The sequence below is a fragment of the Crocuta crocuta genome, unplaced genomic scaffold (genome assembly GCF_008692635.1).
Source record: "Crocuta crocuta isolate KB4526 unplaced genomic scaffold, BGI_CrCroc_1.0 scaffold216, whole genome shotgun sequence".
NCBI classification, from domain to species: domain Eukaryota; kingdom Metazoa; phylum Chordata; class Mammalia; order Carnivora; family Hyaenidae; genus Crocuta; species Crocuta crocuta.
In genome coordinates this window covers 4942440-4961300 of record NW_027531504.1, presented here as the reverse complement: position 1 = coordinate 4961300, position 18861 = coordinate 4942440, and the positions used below count along the sequence as shown (strand labels likewise).

The window sequence follows — 18861 nt, the reverse complement described above, 5'->3', positions numbered from 1 at the left end:
CCTCTAGGAGCAATACTCCAGTGTTTGCTAATTCTGTGTGTGTAACCACTTTATGGAACAGTGTAAGTACCATGAGTAATGAGCGCTGGCTGTTCGCACAATAAAGGGTAACTGTTGTACATGCTGACTCCTGCCATCACTCTCCTTTTCATTTTCTGTGCCCTTTTTCCTGTTCACTGAGCACTCTTCTCTGATCATTATGTTCAAATTCCCTATTTGGTCTTCCATTCAAGGTTACTTTTCTTAGTATGTGGAAAACACCTGATAAAGAAGAATGAGATATTATCTGTATTACCTCTAAGCTTAGGTGGTTGTGTGGCCTTCTTTCTTTAGTTGGCTTTACTGACAGAAGCTGAGGACAGGCTGAACTTCCTTATGTCGGAGATGGAGCCCCCAGGCCATCAGAGCCTGTCCCAGTGCTCCGCTGGCGAGCTGGAGACTGTGGTGGAGGCCAGGCTTCAGCTGGCTGCAATTGCCCTGCAGAGACACCGGGCCGCGTACAGGTGAGTCTCTTCAAGCACAGAGGAGAATTTGTTCCCCACCCTAACTTGTCAGATATACCTAAATTGTATATAAAGTTTACAAATTCCAATATTAATAGAGCATACTTATGTTTTATTACTCAGGAGCCTTTCATATATTATTATGCTTAAAACTACAGTTCTAAACAAAGCAATTACTTTGTGAAAGCCTACAGCTAGGATGGGTTTCTTTAAAGTTGTTTATTTATTTTAAGGAGGGGGAGGGACAGAGAGAGGGAGAGAAAATCCCTAGCAGGGTCTATTCTTTCAGCACAGAGCTAGATGCGGGGCTCGAACTCACCAACTGTGAGATCATGACCTGAGCCTAAATCAAAAGTTGGATGTTCAACTAACTGAGCCATCCAGGAGCCCCTAGAATGTCTTATATAATATGAAGAATGAACAAGTTAACAGAGCTTTGCTTTTTTATTTATTGATGTTTTTATTTTAAAAATTTTAATTCCAGCATAGTTAATATTAAAAACAAGCTCTATTATTAAAAAATAACATTTTCTGAACTATGTTTGGCTGAACCATTTAAGAAACTGTTTTAAGTGGATGATTATTTAAATGTGATACAACTGTTAGTATCAGACCTTTCATTTCACCTGTTCATTGATTCATTCATTTACCCAACCAGTATCCATTAACCACTGCATTGTTAGGCTCTACTCTAGACACTGAGGATACAGAGGGGAATGGAGATAGTTCCCGTATCCATATGCTGAAAGATATTTAAACAATTAAGTGGGATGGTAAAACCATATTGCAAACTTCTCATATCGTTTGCAATAAATACCTCTATCATGAGGCCCTGTGACATTTCAGTAAAGATTCTTTGAATAATGCACAGGCTTATTATCTTCCATTCATTGGTTTCATTCAAAAAATAATTTTGGAGTGCCTACAATATGCTAGTCATGGTTCTTTGTTTTTGAGATAAATCAATATCCCAGTACTGGTAGATACAATATAAACAGAATATATAACAATACTGAAAACAGTCCTACCCTCATGGAGTTTGTAATAGATAATAAATAGGCTGACAGTAAACTGTGAACATAATAAGTAAGTAAATTGTATAGTGTGGTCACAAGTGATACATGTTACAGAGATACCATGAGTAAAGGCAGGGGGAGGTGGAGGGCTATCATTGTAAAATGGTGTGGTTGTAATAAAGAGTATGACTTCAGTTTGATGTTTGATGGCTGACAGCTTTCAAGCCCCATCGGTCCCCCCTTTTCGTGCCCCACATCTGGGCAGGCAGATAAGAAAACCCAGTCGCTTTCTTAGGCAGAGCTGGGAGAAAAAAGAGAAGCCCACCTGTGGCTTCTGCAAAGGGGAAATCAATACAGCAGAAATTTCCCTTTGCTTTGATGGGAAACACATAATCATCTCATCATTGTGGGCCTTGACCCAAAGGCCACGCCATGATTAACCACATCTAAATTTGATTTTATGTTAGAACAGTATAGACTTTTGGAAATTTATAATTTTTTGTGGTTTCTAAACAGTGATGAAAAGCCGGCTAGTCTGTTGTGGAGCAGTGATTCTCAAAAATGTGGTTTCTGGATTTCTAGGGGTGTCTCCAAGACCATTTCACGGGGTCTGTAAGGTCAGAACTCTTTTTACAAGACTAAGATGTCATTCATCATCTTCATCATGTTGTTATTTTCACTGATGCTGCAAGAGCAGCAATATGAAAACTTCTGGCATCTCACTGTGCACCACAGCAGTGTTTCCGAACAGTACTGCTAGTGGCCATTACACTCTTTACTGCTGCGCACTTGCAGTTAAAAAAAAAAAAAAAGCAGTTTATGCTTTTGATGAACCCGTAAAACCTATTACATTTATAAGTCTCTATCCTTGAATATATTTTTAATATTCTGTGGGAATATTAAATGGGAAATACTCCTAAAGCATAGCATCTTTGCTGCATATCAAAGTCTGGTGGTTATCTTGGGGAAGAACACATACGTGATTGAAATGAAAGCTGAACAAGCAGTTATTTTCACAAAACACCATGTTTATTTGAAAAAGCAACTGACAAACTAGTTTTGCAGACTTGGGTGTTTGACAGGCATTTTATTGAAAATGAGCAAAATGAACATGCCACTTCTAACAAACAACTAATAGTATTTGTTGCTAATGATAAAATCTGAACTTTTACAGGGAAATTGGAATTTTGGAAAAATTTCTATTTGTCACCATGAGCTTGACAGTTTTCTAATGCTTATAATGTTCTGATGAGATTGGGGGTCATTAATATTAACGAGCATCATTATTTTAAAACTGTGTAATGAAATGTTTCAACATTAAGGGGATTTGCATAACTCAGGGAGTTATTATTTTCCAAATCACCAGTGAATATTGTTCCAAAATCCTGGTTAACAAGATAGATCAATAGGTTTTAATGTAACAGAGTAGGAAATTGCTTCAGTATGTGATATTAGCTTTCACATTGCAAGAAACTTTTAAGAAACTATCACTTGGCACATTTTGGTGTAGTATCAAAGAATTCACAATTATTTTAAGAGGATATTAAAATACTCTTACTATTTCCAACAACTACCTCTGTGAGACCTAGTCATCTTCATATACTTCAATCAAAGCAGTATATCATAACTTGGGGAGCCTGGGTTGCTCAGATGGTTAAGTGTTTGACCTTGGCTCAGATCATAATCTCAGTTTGTGAGTTCGAGCCCCCACGTTGGTGGGGAGGGACCAGCTTCGCATCCTCTGTCCCCTTCTCTGTCTTCCGCTCCCCAGCTTGTTCTCTCTCTCTCTCTCTCAAAAATAAACATTAAGAAATACCCACTATGTCATAACAGACAAAGAAGTGATATGAAATTCTTCTATTAGGTTGATTTTCCCTTATTAAGAGGGAATTTAATAAGACATTAAAGAGATTTGCAAAAATACAAAATATGGCATTCTTCTTGCTAATTTTTGTTGTATTGGAAAATATATCTGTCTTCATAAAAATGCATTATAGATGTTAAAAAATAATGGGTTTAATGTTTTTATTTTTAAATGAATTAATAAATATTAATAGAGTTAAAAATCTGTCAGCTTAAGTTCTAATATGATAAATATTGAAGGAACTCTGGGAATTCTCAACAATTTTTAAGGGTATAAATGAGTGCTGAGATAAAAAAAAAGCTTAAGACACACTGATTTAGAGTATTGTTACATTTATAGCTATCTTTGAGAATGCAGTGGTAGCTGATTGATGGTAAATAGAATTAGCATAATAATATATCATCTTCCCTCTTGAAGTTTGAAGAGAAGGAATTTCTTATGTGATTTCTTAAAGAAAGTATATGGTTTATATATATAGAAGAACATCATCTCCCTCTCTATCTACAAAAATGTGACTATATGATTTCCTATAGAGGAATGGAGATCTCTTTTCTCCAAACTGTTTCAGAGGTCACCAGCAGCCCTAGAAAATATTTACCATTACCTTTATTCTTCCCCCTGCCCTCTGCATGTCTTACAGCCATGGAGGATATGAGTGATTTTTTTTTTTATTTTTTAGGGAGGAAGAAGGGAACAAGAAAGTAAAAATTACAAAATGGTCACAGTAAGGAGTGTCATAATAGAACTTTAATTTGAAGACCAGATAGACATATGTAAATGAAGTGCAAGTATATCAGAATCACTCCTATTTTAAATACATGAACCTGGCCCTTGGGACAAAACCTGCAAAAACTTTGATGTTGTTGCCTTTTTGCAGCAGAGTTGTCATATGGAGAAGCCTACTGTCAAGATGAATGAGTTTCTCTTATGTGAACTTTACCCCCCATGAGCTTCTGTTTGGGCGCTGCTGAGAGTGTTGGACAGTCCCTTTCCCAAATGATGGTTAGCTTGACATTTTATGATACTTCTAATAAAATTATGTGTCAAGTAAATTGAAAGGCACATTCCCCAGGGTGACAGGTAGAGTGAACTGCGTGGATTTTATGAGAACAAACTGACCATTTTTGTCATGAATGTTAATAAGAAGTAAATGGGATCAAAGTTATTCAGACTGTATTTCTGCTTCTTTTAGGGCTGCCTCTCTCAAGGTCCTATCTTTTTTTTTTTTAAATAAGTTTTCCTTTCTATTTAATTTATTGTCTAAATGGAATAACATTTGAACCTTTTAATTTTGTGTCAAAATGAAACTTTCTTTCTTGGGGATTATAGAGTGTTTATAGTGAGAGTCTCTGCGGTGGAGCACACAGACTAGAAATTTTCCATTGTGCATCTATGCAGTGCCAGGTGGATTAGGACATACTAGTATTGTTTATATTTTATTCATTAAGTTTTGGGGTTAGCAAGATTCCAAACCTTATATCTCATTTGGATTGAAGTCAGAATTTCGTCTTCAGAATCGGAAGGGTGGGATGGCCACCCCGGTCTCCTTCCAGGGCCCTCTACTGGCCATCCTGTGCTAGCCTCGAGGCTGCTCAGTAACCATGGTTCCTTAGAAACTTGTATAGGNGTATGTATCGTATCCTTGAGTGAGGAGGGGTGTCAGGGAGAGGAAATTTCATTCCTGTACATGTACTGAAACCATGTCATTTTGTGTTGATTTCTTGGTTGGTTGTTTAGTTTTATTTTAAATAAAAACAGTAAAGTTATATAGTCATGAATAACACCTTAGAAAATACTCTACAAATAGAAATAGCCATTTTAACAAGTCAGTAGTCTTGGGAATTTAAAATTCAATAATCACAGAGCTTTTTTTTCTGGTTACTAACTTAGAAAAAAAAATCAATTGAGTTACCCTCATATGCCCTGGCCTACTCAGTATACTAAATGAGAACAGCTAGCATGTATTGAGCATGGTCTACTTGATAAGCACTCCTCTTTACTAATAAGTACACCCCATTCTTTCTAGAACACCAACTCCATGAGGGCAGGGACTGTACCCATAGCTCCTAGATTTGTTCCTTGCCCATAGCAGGTACTCAGTGTGTATTTTTGAACAAATGAAAGAATAAATAGCTTGTTTAATCTTTAAAATGATCCCATTTCATGAAGTCTGATAAGTAGAATGCAAGGCAAGAGGCATTAAAGTGGACAGAGAGGGCCTTTGCATAGATAACAAGTACAGTCAACAATGACTACATAGCAGTCATAAACATGACACCAATAACTGTACCAAAATGAACAAAACCAAACTTATTAGAACTGTGGAAAGACAGAGGCCATGCTATAGGCAACAGTTAAGAGGCAGGCATCGGATCCAGCTGCCTGGGTTCTAATCCCACGCCTTCTTTCTAGTTGTGTCATCTTAGGCAAGTCACTTAACATTTCTGTCTTCGTTTCCTAATCTATAAAATAGTGATGATAGTAGTAGGATTAAAATAGTGATGATAATCCTCATAGGATTGTGGTGGGGATTAAGTAAATTAATTCACACAAAGCACTTAACACAGCACCCGACAGGTGGTAAACACTTGGTAAATATCAGTTATTGTTTTTTTAAAGGATTGTGGGGAAAAAAAAGCAAAAAGAGAAAAGTCTCTTTGGTAGAGTATGTGTGTTAGAACAATGTTTTCAGCTTTTAATACAACAGGTTGACAAAAAAGAAGGTATAAAAACATAATTTAAACGTTGAACATATGTACACACTCTGGGAGCCTACAAGCAGAGACTATACCTTCCCAGAAGCATCCTGGACACGTATGAGGCTGACTATATACTAGGCCAGAAACCTAACTGACCCACAGGAAGAAGTGTAAAGACCATGGTCCAGAGACACGGGAAGCCTCTGGAACATGCATGGAGGGAAATTATTTGATCTGACTTACCTCTGATGAGGTCGTTGTAACACTGTGTGGAGAACAGGCTTCAGGGACAACCCGAGCGGGAGGCTGGTCGGGAAGCTCCCAGTCAAGCAGCCTGGAGATGATGGTGGCTTGGATGAAAGTGCGAGCACTGGATGAGGTGAGGAGCAGCTGGCTGGTACCTGTATTTTGAAGGTGAAGCTGACAGAACTTGTTGATGGATTGAACATAGGTTGTTAGTTGGTGAGATAGCAGTGGTGATTCTGGGCTCTGTGTTGGATCACAAGGGAAGAGGGAACACAAGGGAAGAGGAGCAAGTTTGGTGTGGGAGGAAGAAGCCAGGGGATCTGCTTTTAACTTATTCTATCAGTTTCTTACTTCTGCCATAACACAGCAGCAGAAACTCAGTGGCTTCAAACAAGATAATTTTATTGTCTCACAGTTCTGGAGTCCATGCTCTAAAATCAGTGTTCATGGGCCATGTTCTATCTGAAGGGTCTAGAGGAGAAGCCTTCCTTGCGTCTTGTAGCTGCTGGTATTTGCCAGTGATCCTTGGCATTCCTTGGTTTATAACGACACCGCTGTAGACACATGCCTGTCTTCTCCCTGTGTGTCTTCATGTCACCTTCCTTGTGTGCATGTCTGTCCCTCTAAAATTTCCTTTTTTTATAGAGACAGCAGTTATATTGGGATAGGGTCCACCCAAATTTTAGCTTGATTACTTCAGATTACTGAGGTACTGAGGGTTAGGACATCAACGCAACTTTTTTTTTTTTTTTTTGAGGGGATACAGTTGAACCCATAACACCTGTTAAATGTTCTTGTCTATTAACTACTCAAGTGAGAGCTTAGATAGATGGGTATATTGTCCATTTGGCTTCCACCCAGTCTTTTCATGTATAAAATAGCATTTTATAAATGTATAAAAATGTATAAACGTATACAATAGCATTTTCAGGTATATAGATTGTTCTGCATTTTGAATTTCATTTTGGAATAGATTTTAAAGCAAGCTTCTTGATATATATTAAGACATTTTGAAGAAGTGTGTCATCAATTACAAATTTATCATTCTACAAAGGAGGAGGATGAGATGATTTAAAGTGTAGACAAATGTACGAAACAACAGGAAATAAGGACAATTCCTATCTCCTGGCTTCTGTTTTCTTAATTTAGTATGCTTGACTTCTGGTTCTGCTAGACACTGATTAAGCAATAATTTAGCTTAAGAGTTTCCAAGTGTATAGCCTTAAGTAACAAAGTTCTATGACCTCAAAAAGCTGGAGAACCACATTCTGATACATATGAAATGCCTATGTGTTCATTTTATTAATGAGATTGTCAGTACTAATAAAGTTTAAAATATATTTTCTATTTTAGTGCTGCAATAGTATTTTCTACACTTAGCCTTCTCCAGGATTCAAAACTTTTTAAAAAGAAGGTAGTACAAGACGATACAGAGAATTCCATCTCTCCAGGAGCTTCTGTATGTATGAATTTAATTAATGTCTATCTTCACAATACTTACTGTATAATAATAACTGTTGGCATGCTAAGAATTTGTCTAATTACTTGGATGAAATAAAGGCATAAAGTAGAAAAAACATTGAATTCAGAGTAAAGAGATAAATGTTCAAGCCCCATTTTATGCTCTTTATTTATTGGCATACCTTACGCAAGTCCCTTAAACTTTAAAACATTCTTTGATTAAAAATTTTAAGTTTTAATTTAAATCTCATTTGTGAGCTGATGGAATTGAATGTGATAATCACTAAGGTCCCACCAGATACATTATTCCAGTATCTGATTTCTTTAGCAAATAAAGTTGTTCCACTTTATTTTGCTCCTCATTTCACTTTTGAATTTTTTACTTTGGCATCACCAGTAGACACCTGTGTTATTTCCTACCCTTGATTTCTCATAGTTAGATTCTTCCACATTTAAACTCTGAAATTTCTTTGACAACTGGTGTCACAAATTCTTTGAAATTTTACTGGATTTTGATAAGACCAAGTAATTTAATAATAGAGGGTTGTTTAGGATTAAAACATAAAGATTCATCACACAGAATCCTTGCTCATTACTTTAAGCTTTACTAATAAAATTGCTAATATCTAGTGTCATTACAAATAAGCAAAACTAATTATCCTAAATAGAAAGTCATTTCTTACTATATTAAAAGCAATAAAAATGCTAAAAAGCAATCTAATTCAAAAATTGACTGAGAGGAATGGTTGTCAGTTAGGGGCTATTTTGCCTCCCAAGGGTGATTTGACAGTATCTGGAGACATTTTGGTTGTTAGAACGAGAAAGGGTGCTCCTGGCATCTAGTGCATAGAGGTCAGGGATGCTGGCTATACACATAAATAATGCACAGGACAGTCCCCCACAGCTACCAGCAGTGCTGAGGTCTAGAAATCTCGATTTAGAGGAAGGGTGACTTGGCCATTCATGGTAACAGGAAATGTGAGCAATGAGAGATTAAGGTATATGGATAGGCATTTCCCCCCCCCCCGTATTGCTAACCTAAATACTAGACTCCTCAAGTACTTAGTGTGACCCTTCCAGTCACCATCCTGCCTTGAAGGCTCTGTTCACTTCTTACTCTGTTCCCAGGACAGTCTCCCCTCCCTTCCTACCTGGCTATCCACATTCCAGCCCTGCCTCAGTTTTGCTGGCCACTCCTTGATATTAGGTGTTGCTGATAGGTTAGAGGTATCAGAGATGCATAGCAGGAAATTCCTAGAACAAATGAACATTGTTCTAGTGGTTTTAAAGTTCCCTAGTGTCTAAAATGGATTCCCTCCATTGGAAAAAGCTCCCCTTGTCCTTCCCTCTCAGTAGCTCTGGGCATTGGCCACCCCCCTTGCAAAGTGCAGTAATGAAAATGGTAAGTTAATTATGATATACGTTCGGAATGTGAGCAGCATATAATAGTGTGGCAGAATGGATTAATGGGGGGCTCTAAATTCAGGATGCAAGTTTGAATCCCACCTTTGCCAAAATGTAATGGAGTTTAAGCAAATAGTTAATGTGTCTAAGTCTCAATTCTCTCATCTGTAAGGCAGGAAAAATAATACCCCCCCCCCCTTTGGCTTTTTGAGAGTATTAAATAAGATAATGTGTGTAAGGCATTTGACACAGTACCTGGAATATAATAAGTACTCAATAAATATGAGCTATTATTATTGATTATTTTTCATCCATTAAAATGATGTTTACAAAAGTTTTGAAGACATAGATACTGCTGATAATATAATTTGCAATGAAAATTTCATAGTACAAAACTATTTTGTATAATGAGTACAGAAAGAAAGAGAAAAGCTGAAAAGCAGCATTCCAAATATTAATAGAGCATGGCGGGATTATGAATCATTTCATTTGTTTTGTGTGTGTGTGTGTGTGTGTATTTTTTTCATTTTATAGAATGTGCAAGACAAATTTCTAAAACTAAAAAGTTAGTATTAAATGATATCAGATGCTTCTCTTTGATTTAGCATTGGGCAAAAACTTTAAAATTACTAGATGGCACAATAACAATCATTTCAATATTGTTTAGGCCACTGAAAATAAAGATGATGAGTTTTTAGATCCTACTTCCCTAAATTCTCGAGAACATTTCAACATCCATCTGTGGTTGAGGTGCCGCCTAGCATTGGTGACTGCCTTTGTTGCACAGATTCATGGAGTCGGAATTGTGACAGGTACAAATATCCTGTTTACTTAATGAAAGGTTTCATAAACATTAATTGTACTTAGATAATGGAGGTTTTATTGGGATACATTCAATTATAACATTAACATTTTTTTTCTAACTTTATAGTTTGATCTGTTTCCAGAATTAAAAAATTCATGTTATGAAAATAATCATTTCTATAACACTGAAAATGGCATCTATGTTTCTGACATATGCAAAACAGGCAAGGCGATCTCAAAATACTAACGTCCAGGTCATCTTATCATTCAGGGGGGCAGCATAGTGTAGGGGGCTCGAGCACAGATTCTGGTGCTGGATACCTGACTTGGGTTCAAATGTTCGGTCTACCACTTCCTCCTTTGTTTGCTCTCGGTCAAGTCTCTTCATCCCCCTATGCTTAGTTTCTTCCTCTGGTAAAAATGGAAATTATGGTACTTACTTCATAGGGTTATTGTCAGTCTTGAATGGGTTAAATTTATAAAGTTTTAACTCATAGCCTGGTACATATACATGTCAGTTTTTTCAGTGATTAATAATTATCTATTTCTAAATCTATCTATCCAGCCATCTCTATCCATCTCTCACATTAAATTTTTTCATGTAGCATCATTACTTTTGCAGCATTGGAATACCCTAAGTTACTTTCCCCCAATTTGCAGCACATTTATTTTTAATGTTTCATGTAGAGTCTGTTTTCTGTCGTTATATCTTCCTATTCTTCTATAATATACAATAATCCTGTGATGAATATTGGGGTCTTGTGCATATGTGCTTTCTTACTTTCCCAGTGCATTTTAAATAACTGCATTTATTCACTTTAGAAAACGATATGACAGATTACGTCAGCCTCATCAACGAAGTGTGCATGGAAGCAAAAAGTGCAGGTGACAGGGAGCTACAGGCTGAATTCTTGATGCAAGCTGTCATCATTGGCCTACAAGAAAAGCACTTAAAGGCAGACATCATAACAAACCTTCAGGTAGGAAGGAGACCTCATGCACATTGATATTCATCTACTGGCTCTGATTAGAACAAAAAAAGAGAATTTTAAATTCCATTAGATGCTGAATGCTAACAGTCAGTTTGGTCAGCTCTTGTTTCAGTGAATTGGAAACAGGACTATCAAAAGCAATACTTTTTTTTTTTTTTAATAGTTTATTGTCAAATTAGTTTCCACATAACACTCAGTGCTCATCCCCACAAGTGTCCTCCTCCATGCAATACTTTTATTTTAATAGGCTGTAATACATTTGCTTGAAGGAAGTGAATTTATTTCCCCTCGATCTCATTTAACCCTGGTGAGAAGCATGCTTTTGCTGGATGACTTGACAAAAGCCGAGAAATTCAAGAAAACTCCTTCAAAAACAGAAAAATTACATTTGTTGACTCAGACCCACAACATTCTTATTGAACAGGTGAGTGAGATTTTGTGTCCTCAAGACTCAGACACTGACTCTTCTGTTGTCTTATTCAAAACCACATTAGCTAGTCACTAATACAATGTTCCTTTTACAGATGCTAACTTTTGGAGAAACAGTTGAATTTCCTTTATCAAACACTGACTATGCAAATCCATTGCAGCCTTTGAAAAATATCTATCTTCCCCATGTCATGTTATTGGCCAAAACAAAAATGAGGATTGGTAAGAACACTTTAACATATATTACACTCAAGTCACTGATGAGAATTTGTTATTTTCAGACAGGCTATCCTAGGAGTGCATTCAAATGGGCAATATTTGTGAATACTTGGGCTCCATTTATTTTGATGGATAGGTTTTGATTATTTACCATGTGCCAGATTCTGGCTGAGGTCCTGGGGAATTACTGGAGGTTAAATGGATATTGTCACTGATCTTTGTGTGGAAGACAGAAATAAGCAAGTAAACAAACATATGGAGAAGTACATATCATAAATTTTGTGTAAAATCTTTTAATATTTATAAAATGTCCCTAAAATTTTATAAGCCCTTATAACATTTAATAAAAATAAATATTGTATAAGATAAATGTATATTTGATACCTACCAGGCAGAAAATGAGTGAGGATATAGAAAGCTTATGTATGATAATGAATTACATATAGGTATGTAATTATAAACTGTGATCAGTTTTATGAAAGATGCGGATGAGTTCTGCTGATAAAGAACAATGAAGGAAGAGGTGCCTGTTTAAGTAGAATCATTGGTGAAGAGCCCTGTGGGGAGGTGGTATTTAACCCTAAACCTTAAATTTCAAGTGACTAGTTATGCATGGTGGAGACAGAGAGAGCTGCGTTGTAGGTTGAGGCCAGGACCTGTTCTGGAAGTGCAGGAGATGAGGCTAGCCTGGTCAGAGTGGGCTCGGGGCAGCCTCATGGGAGGAAGTGAGCTGAGATGGTTTATGTTTCAGAAGGTTACCCTGGCTGCTGGATGAAGAATAGACTGCAGGTTAGACTGGAGCCACCTGGCTGCTGGGTGAAGAATAGATTGCACGTTAGACAGGAGCCAGCTATGACTGGACCTGATGGGAGCTGGTGGGCCGGGAAGCAGTAGGCATACAGCCTGTGGGAGCCAAAGTGGAGCCAGCCGGTGCTGTCCTTCTCTGGAGCTTCCAGATGTGTCAAGCTTTCTCTCGGACACCATCTCTGGTCTTTGACCCAAGGCTGCCTGCCTCTAGCTCCCAGGCTTTTGTCCAGTTCGGCGGGCAGGGAATCTTGTAGCAGCTGTCTGTGTTCTAACCTATATTAATCACGCTTTTTTCTTTTCTGTATTTCTGATGCTTTGACATCTGGGGCCCTGCTGACTAGGGAGGGACTTCTCAGGGCTAGCCAGTTCCTAGAGATTACCAAACCACTCTCCTGTGAGCATGCCCTTTAAACGGAGACTGTTCCAGAGCCCATTCTCTGAACTTTTATTGGGCTCCCTTGTAGTCCTTTGCTGGGCTCTGACACTCTGAGCCATTGTTTTCCTGCCTTAATCACCCCAGGGACAGGTATCAGGTTACTAGCTGAGCCCACTGAAATTTTTCAGACTAGCCAATCCTAAACCTGCTTCACCTGTTTACCCTAACCGAACTATCCCTTCCTACGACATCCAAAATAAAGGTTCTTGTCCACATTTTCCCCTTGTTCCTTCTACTTCCTGACCGAAAATTGTACTTTTCTGTCTGGCCCAGTGTGACACAGTGTGCCCCAGCCTCTTGGGACCTGTGAGTAACAAACTATGTTTCCAGTGGCAGTTGTCTCCTGGCCTGTACAGTAATGAAACATACCTGAACAGTAAAGAAACCTACATTTTAAAACATTACCCCTCACCTCATGGTACCCATTTGTCTCCTGTACCAGGAGCCGCTCAGCTCAGGAGAGGCGGATAGTCGAATTACAGTGAGAAGGGAGGGCAACAGAGCTGTGGTCAAACCATCTTCTGTCCAGGGCCTATTCCCTTCCACCCCTTCTGTTCCTCCTCCTCATGATTATTACTCATTATTATTTTAGACAATCATCATGATCGTCATCATCAGATACGAATTTTGTTACTTTGGGTAAATTGTATCACCTCTACGTTGTTAGGTCTCCTTATTTATGAGATTAGGCTGGCCAAGCTGACCTCTAGAATTCCTTCCAGCAATCTGATCCCATAAGAGCTATTTTTGTATATTTTTAGTTCACAATTTGTTATATTATCAGTATATCCGATTTCTAACAGAGCTTAAAGTACAGATTGTGTTAAATTGTGCAGATTGTGTGAAATCAAATGTATTCTCTGCTTTCATGACTTCCTAATCCTGAAGATGTGTCACCACTCTGTGACAATAGTGCCACTGTTTTTTTAGACTCACTTGAGTTAGAACAGCTTGCTTTCTGTTATATTATATTAAATACAGACCTAAAAAAACAAAACCAAAAGCAGCTTTTCTGTCAAAACAACATCGGTTTCACAACTTCTTTTTCACAGAGTTGATGTTTATTGGAAAAAGGAGCACTTCAATATTATGAAGCATAAAATCATCTGATTTGATGCGTTCTTGACAGTTTTCCTTTATAGGGAGAGTATAGATTGCATCACAAGAATAGAGCTACTTAAACAATTGTTTTTTCTTTGTGAAAGCCTCTGACAGAAAGAGGCATTTTGAGACTGTTTTCACAAAACCAAAAATAAGCATCATGGTTATTTGGGATTATTTTTCTCATTAATGACTGAACCTAGAGCTTCCTTATGGGATTAAAAAAATAGGTTATTGATTGATTGTATAATAGCAGTGAAGAAAGTTGCAAGAACAGTGCTGGGAGTGGGGATACAAGAAGCCAGTCACTGTCTCTGCCCTCAGACAGACCATTATCCACATTGGGGCCGGGGGGGAGGAGAGAGAGAAAACTGTCAGTAATTTTGTAACACATCCCTTTCTCATTTCAACAGTAATCCAGAAGACAATTCAAGTACTTTTATTATATATAGCATATATTTCATATATAGTACATATATATAAGTGCCTAAATTACATTAAGATAATAGATAATGTTGTCTTATATGAATAAGCAGCTCTAATACAATTTGAAACAATAAACGAGACATAAAAAATGGTAGATGTGTTGAAAAATGAGTTTGTCTTAGGTAAAATGATATTAACATACCCTTGCCTGGGATCTACTCACAATTGGCAATTGTTGGGGTTGAAGAGCCTGGACACTGGAGAAAGATTTCTGGTCCAATTGCCTTGAGCAGTTCTTTTTAACATCTCTATGCTTCAGCATCCTCTCTCATAAAATGTGGATAAGGAAAGTACCAATGTCACTGGCAGGTAATGGGATACAGTGAGTGGGATGTGCACCATGCTAGGCGGGTACTTAGGTGCTTCTGACAGCTTCCTAGGTGTCAGCAATTCTCGCTGTCCTGTGCCCCTGTGCCTGGCCTCCTTGTTCTCCTGGGAGTGCCCCAGAAGCAACACTCAGTTTCTTCATCTCCATATTTTCAGTGATATGCTACCAGCCTGCTTGGTGCAGAGTAAGGGCTCAGGAACTTCTCCCTGGATGAACGAGAGAGAAAGAGTGAGAGAGACACCTTTTCCACCATCTTTCCTTTCATTCCTCAACTAAAAATACAAAGTTCTAGGTTTCTTGAAAACTCGTTGTAGAGCATCTTGGAATTGAAAAAATTCAGAACCCAAAGGGACCTTAGAAATCTTCTAGTTCTACTGCCTCATTCTTCAGAGGAAGACACTCATGACCCAGAGAGAGGCATGTAAGGACCTGTTCAAGGCCTCAAATGACATGGTAGCACCAGTGACTGGCCTGGACCCAACACTTCGGCTGGAACCCACAGCGGTAGCATGCTGCAGTCCTATGCTACCTTTCCGTTTCTGTTTCTCTCCTGTGCATGTTAAACTTTCCTTTCAATGAGTATTATCCCCCATTGCCTTCTACTCTTTATCCCAACATTTTTCCTTTATTAAAAATTACCAAAAGACTAAGCGATCATCAGCTGCCAGCCCTGACAGACGCATCCTCTGGGAAGGCTTCCCTAAGCTTTCCCAGGTCTGGGTGGAGGCTTCTATAACCACCAGCACATCGCCCCGTGTTTTCCCTGCCCACAGATGACCACACAGTATTGTAATTGCCTGTCAAGCCATTCTCTTTCCCTATTAAACACTAAGCTCTATGATCTTACTCGTGCCATAGTTTAGAGTGTGGGCCCTGGAGCCAAACTGCCTGGGTTCTAATCACAGCCCTGCAGCTTATGAGTCACATGACTTTGGGCAAATTAATTAAACCTCACTATGCCACTGCTTTCTCCTCTGTAAAGTACTAATGACATCCATTCAGAGTTGGGAGGATTACATGAAATAATGCTTAAGTCTTTCGGTTGGTACCTGGATTGTAGGAATCACTTAATAAACCTGAGCTCTTACTTTTCTCTTTTCTCATTTTTGCCCAGTGCCTCTCATTTTATCCAGCATTCAGAAAATATTTGCCACGTGTCTGTCTGTCTGTCTGTCTGTGAGGGCACACAGATTAAATCTGATGCTTCTTCAACAATACAAGTCCTTTATTATGTTAAGTGATGATGGGACCATACAAGAAGTATAGCACGTGGCCCTTATCCAAACGGCTTTGGCATCTAGTTGCAGTGACAAAATATGCATAGCAAGCAACCACTAGTAGAGCTGAATAGAAACAAAATTACTGCCTATTAATATATGCAAATTTTTATTGGGAAAAATATAAAACTTCATAAGACAGATATTTTCCTGCTAACAACCTCATCTTAGGACCACAGTTGTTCTGCAGAACATCATGAAATTTTAGAACTGAAAGAGTCTGAGAGGTTATATCCTTCATTTTAAAAATGAGACAATGTTAGGGTACCTGGGTGGCTCAGTCTGTTGGGTGTCTGATTTCAGCGCAGGTCATGATCTCACGGTTTGTGAGTTCAAGCCCTGTGTCAGGCTCTGTGCTAGTAGCTTGGAGCCTGGAGCCTGCTTTGGATTCTGTGTCTCCTTCTCTCTCTGCTTGTGCTCTGTCTCTCTCGCTCTCAAAAATAAACATTAAAAAAATTTTAAGAAAATGAGAAAATGTTGACATTTATCAAAGATAAAGTTTCAAAGGGCTACTGTTCTAGTTCACTGAAATATTTGAATATTGAGTTTGAAAATATTTCTTAGATGCTAGAAAGTGAAGTCTACCAGAGTTCTTAAGTGAACTTATTATGAGAGAAATCTGGTAACGTGGAGGCTTGTTACAAATGCTGTGTATTTCATTCTTTCCTCACCATCCAACGTATTCCCTTTAGGACATACAGTGGCCAAACAAGTCTATTATACCAATAAAAAAAAGGACCCCTCAAAGTGGTTACCTGCCCTTCACCTTTTTGAAATGGCACTGAAGCTCTGTAAGATAGCAGCAGCAGAAGAACATGAGGTAGAGGCTGAAATTCTTTTTCAGAAAGGTAAGATGTACTTGGGGTCAGAACTGTGACAAAGTTTATGGAATTTTTTCCTATTAACCATAGGCTTCTTGAAAATCTGGTCACTGACTGTAAAAAATACAGATTTTATAAAGGGCTTAGTGATGACCAAAAAAAAATTGGTACCTTTGGCAAACTTACATCAAGAAAAAGTAAAAAAAGTACTACTTCTTAGTCTCTTTTATAATTACAATTGACCCTCTTTATACAAAGTTTTATATTTGACTCAAAAAATGTCAGCATCAGCCATTTAGCTATAAATAATGTTTCTTAAGGAATGCTTGGAAGGCGTTTTTTATGCGTGATTTCATTCCTTAGCTAAGCATTTTAGTTAATTTCTAAAAAAGATACATACCCACTCAAATAGCTATAGCACACCTATATTTATAACTTACGTACGATACATATTTGCATAATTACTGTGGCTCCTTTAGGCATGAGAAGAGTGGTGATGATGGTTACTTTCATTTGTTGACTGTCGACTAGATGCAAGGCCCTATAGTAGTCAGTGTGTAGCATCTCATATTGCTGATTTTTACAATAGCTCTTCAGGGTATGCATGGCCAAAACGAGGTACAGTCTGGTTAAGTAACCTTCTCTAAGTCAGCAGCTATTAAATGATAGTGCCCAGGTGTGAACTTAACACTGGGAGGCTTTGTGCCCTGTCCACATACTAAATGAAAACTGAGTTCTTATTATAGTGATTATACGATTTCCCTTCCTTGCCCTTTTTGGCTATACAAGTGCCATTCCAGTGAGGGCTGCGGCTAACATGAGATCTGAGAGCGGTGTGAGCACCAAAGTATTTCCATCATTTCTCATGGTTTTCAAGTGTCTGTTGACTTTTTAGGATTTAACAGAGATGTTTTCTATGAGATCTGCAATAGTAGACCAAGTGAAGAGGAAGAGGACATGGATGTAGACAAAGGGAATGAGCCCTACAGGAGGAAGGGAAGGTACAAAGTAAGGAAATAGAAAAATAAGATGGTAGAACATTTGTGTCTGGAAAGCCCAAGGAGGCTTTGACTTAGTGTTGCTAACTAAAGGCAGGATGAATTTGGAGACTCCTGGGGAAAGAAGCAAAAGATCTTTCACTATTGGCTGACCTTACAGCAAAAACAACAAGACAGATGGGCAAAAAGGACAGCACATCCAGTTTTCTGAAGTCCCAGCATGAAATATTTATTCTGAAGTTCTAAATGATAGAAAAAGGAAAAACCATTTTTGTACATTTTTTTTATTCTTTCAGGCAAAATAGAACGTCAAATATTGATGGAAGAGAAATCTCCAAGTTCACAACTTGAGAGTTTATTTGAAGCTATACAACTAAGCTTGAAAAATGATCAAAACTCAGGGTAAAAAAAATAAATATTCCTGTTATTATAACAATGTGTGTTTTGGCTTAAGCCCCGTGCTCTGATAATACATTGAACGTTCAAGGCTGGGGTAACTGGGAGACCGTCTTCATACAGCAGGACTAGTTCATTGAGGTCCATTGTCCACCAGATTTACTGACTTCCTTTTCAAGATTGTTGCCCTTGCCTCTGACCCAAGGCCTCATTTACAGGGATGGTTGATGATGGCAGTTATCGTGGTGGCATACTGGACTGTGAATTGCTTCTGATCTTTACTCACTTTGATCTCCTGTCTGTCCCAGAATTCCAGCAGCCTCCCATGGACATGAAATCGTATCTGGAAGGGATTTATGTGGATATTCACTCTGGTCAACAGGACCAGGGATGGCCAACTTAATTCTATATAAAAATCATCTTAAGATTGAGAATAAGCCACCGTTATTACAACTGTACTGATTTAAATGGTCCAACTGGCAGGTTTGATAGTGAACACACAGACCCAACCCATATCATCTAGCTGCTTTCTGCATTACTCTGTGTCTCTCTCCATTTTCATTAGTGTAGGAGG

General features: G+C 38.2%; 1 protein-coding gene across 1 annotated transcript in view; it reads left to right on the top strand.

The window, feature by feature from the left end:
• CFAP54 (cilia and flagella associated protein 54) overlaps nt 1–18861 on the top strand; it is a 267535-nt gene that overhangs the window by 188453 nt on the left and 60221 nt on the right. Inside the window, 8 exon segments of the mRNA XM_077772255.1 lie at nt 334–503; nt 7682–7787; nt 9861–10005; nt 10820–10977; nt 11237–11413; nt 11514–11640; nt 16765–16920; nt 18188–18293. Coding sequence (XP_077628381.1) covers nt 334–503; nt 7682–7787; nt 9861–10005; nt 10820–10977; nt 11237–11413; nt 11514–11640; nt 16765–16920; nt 18188–18293 — 1145 coding nt within the window.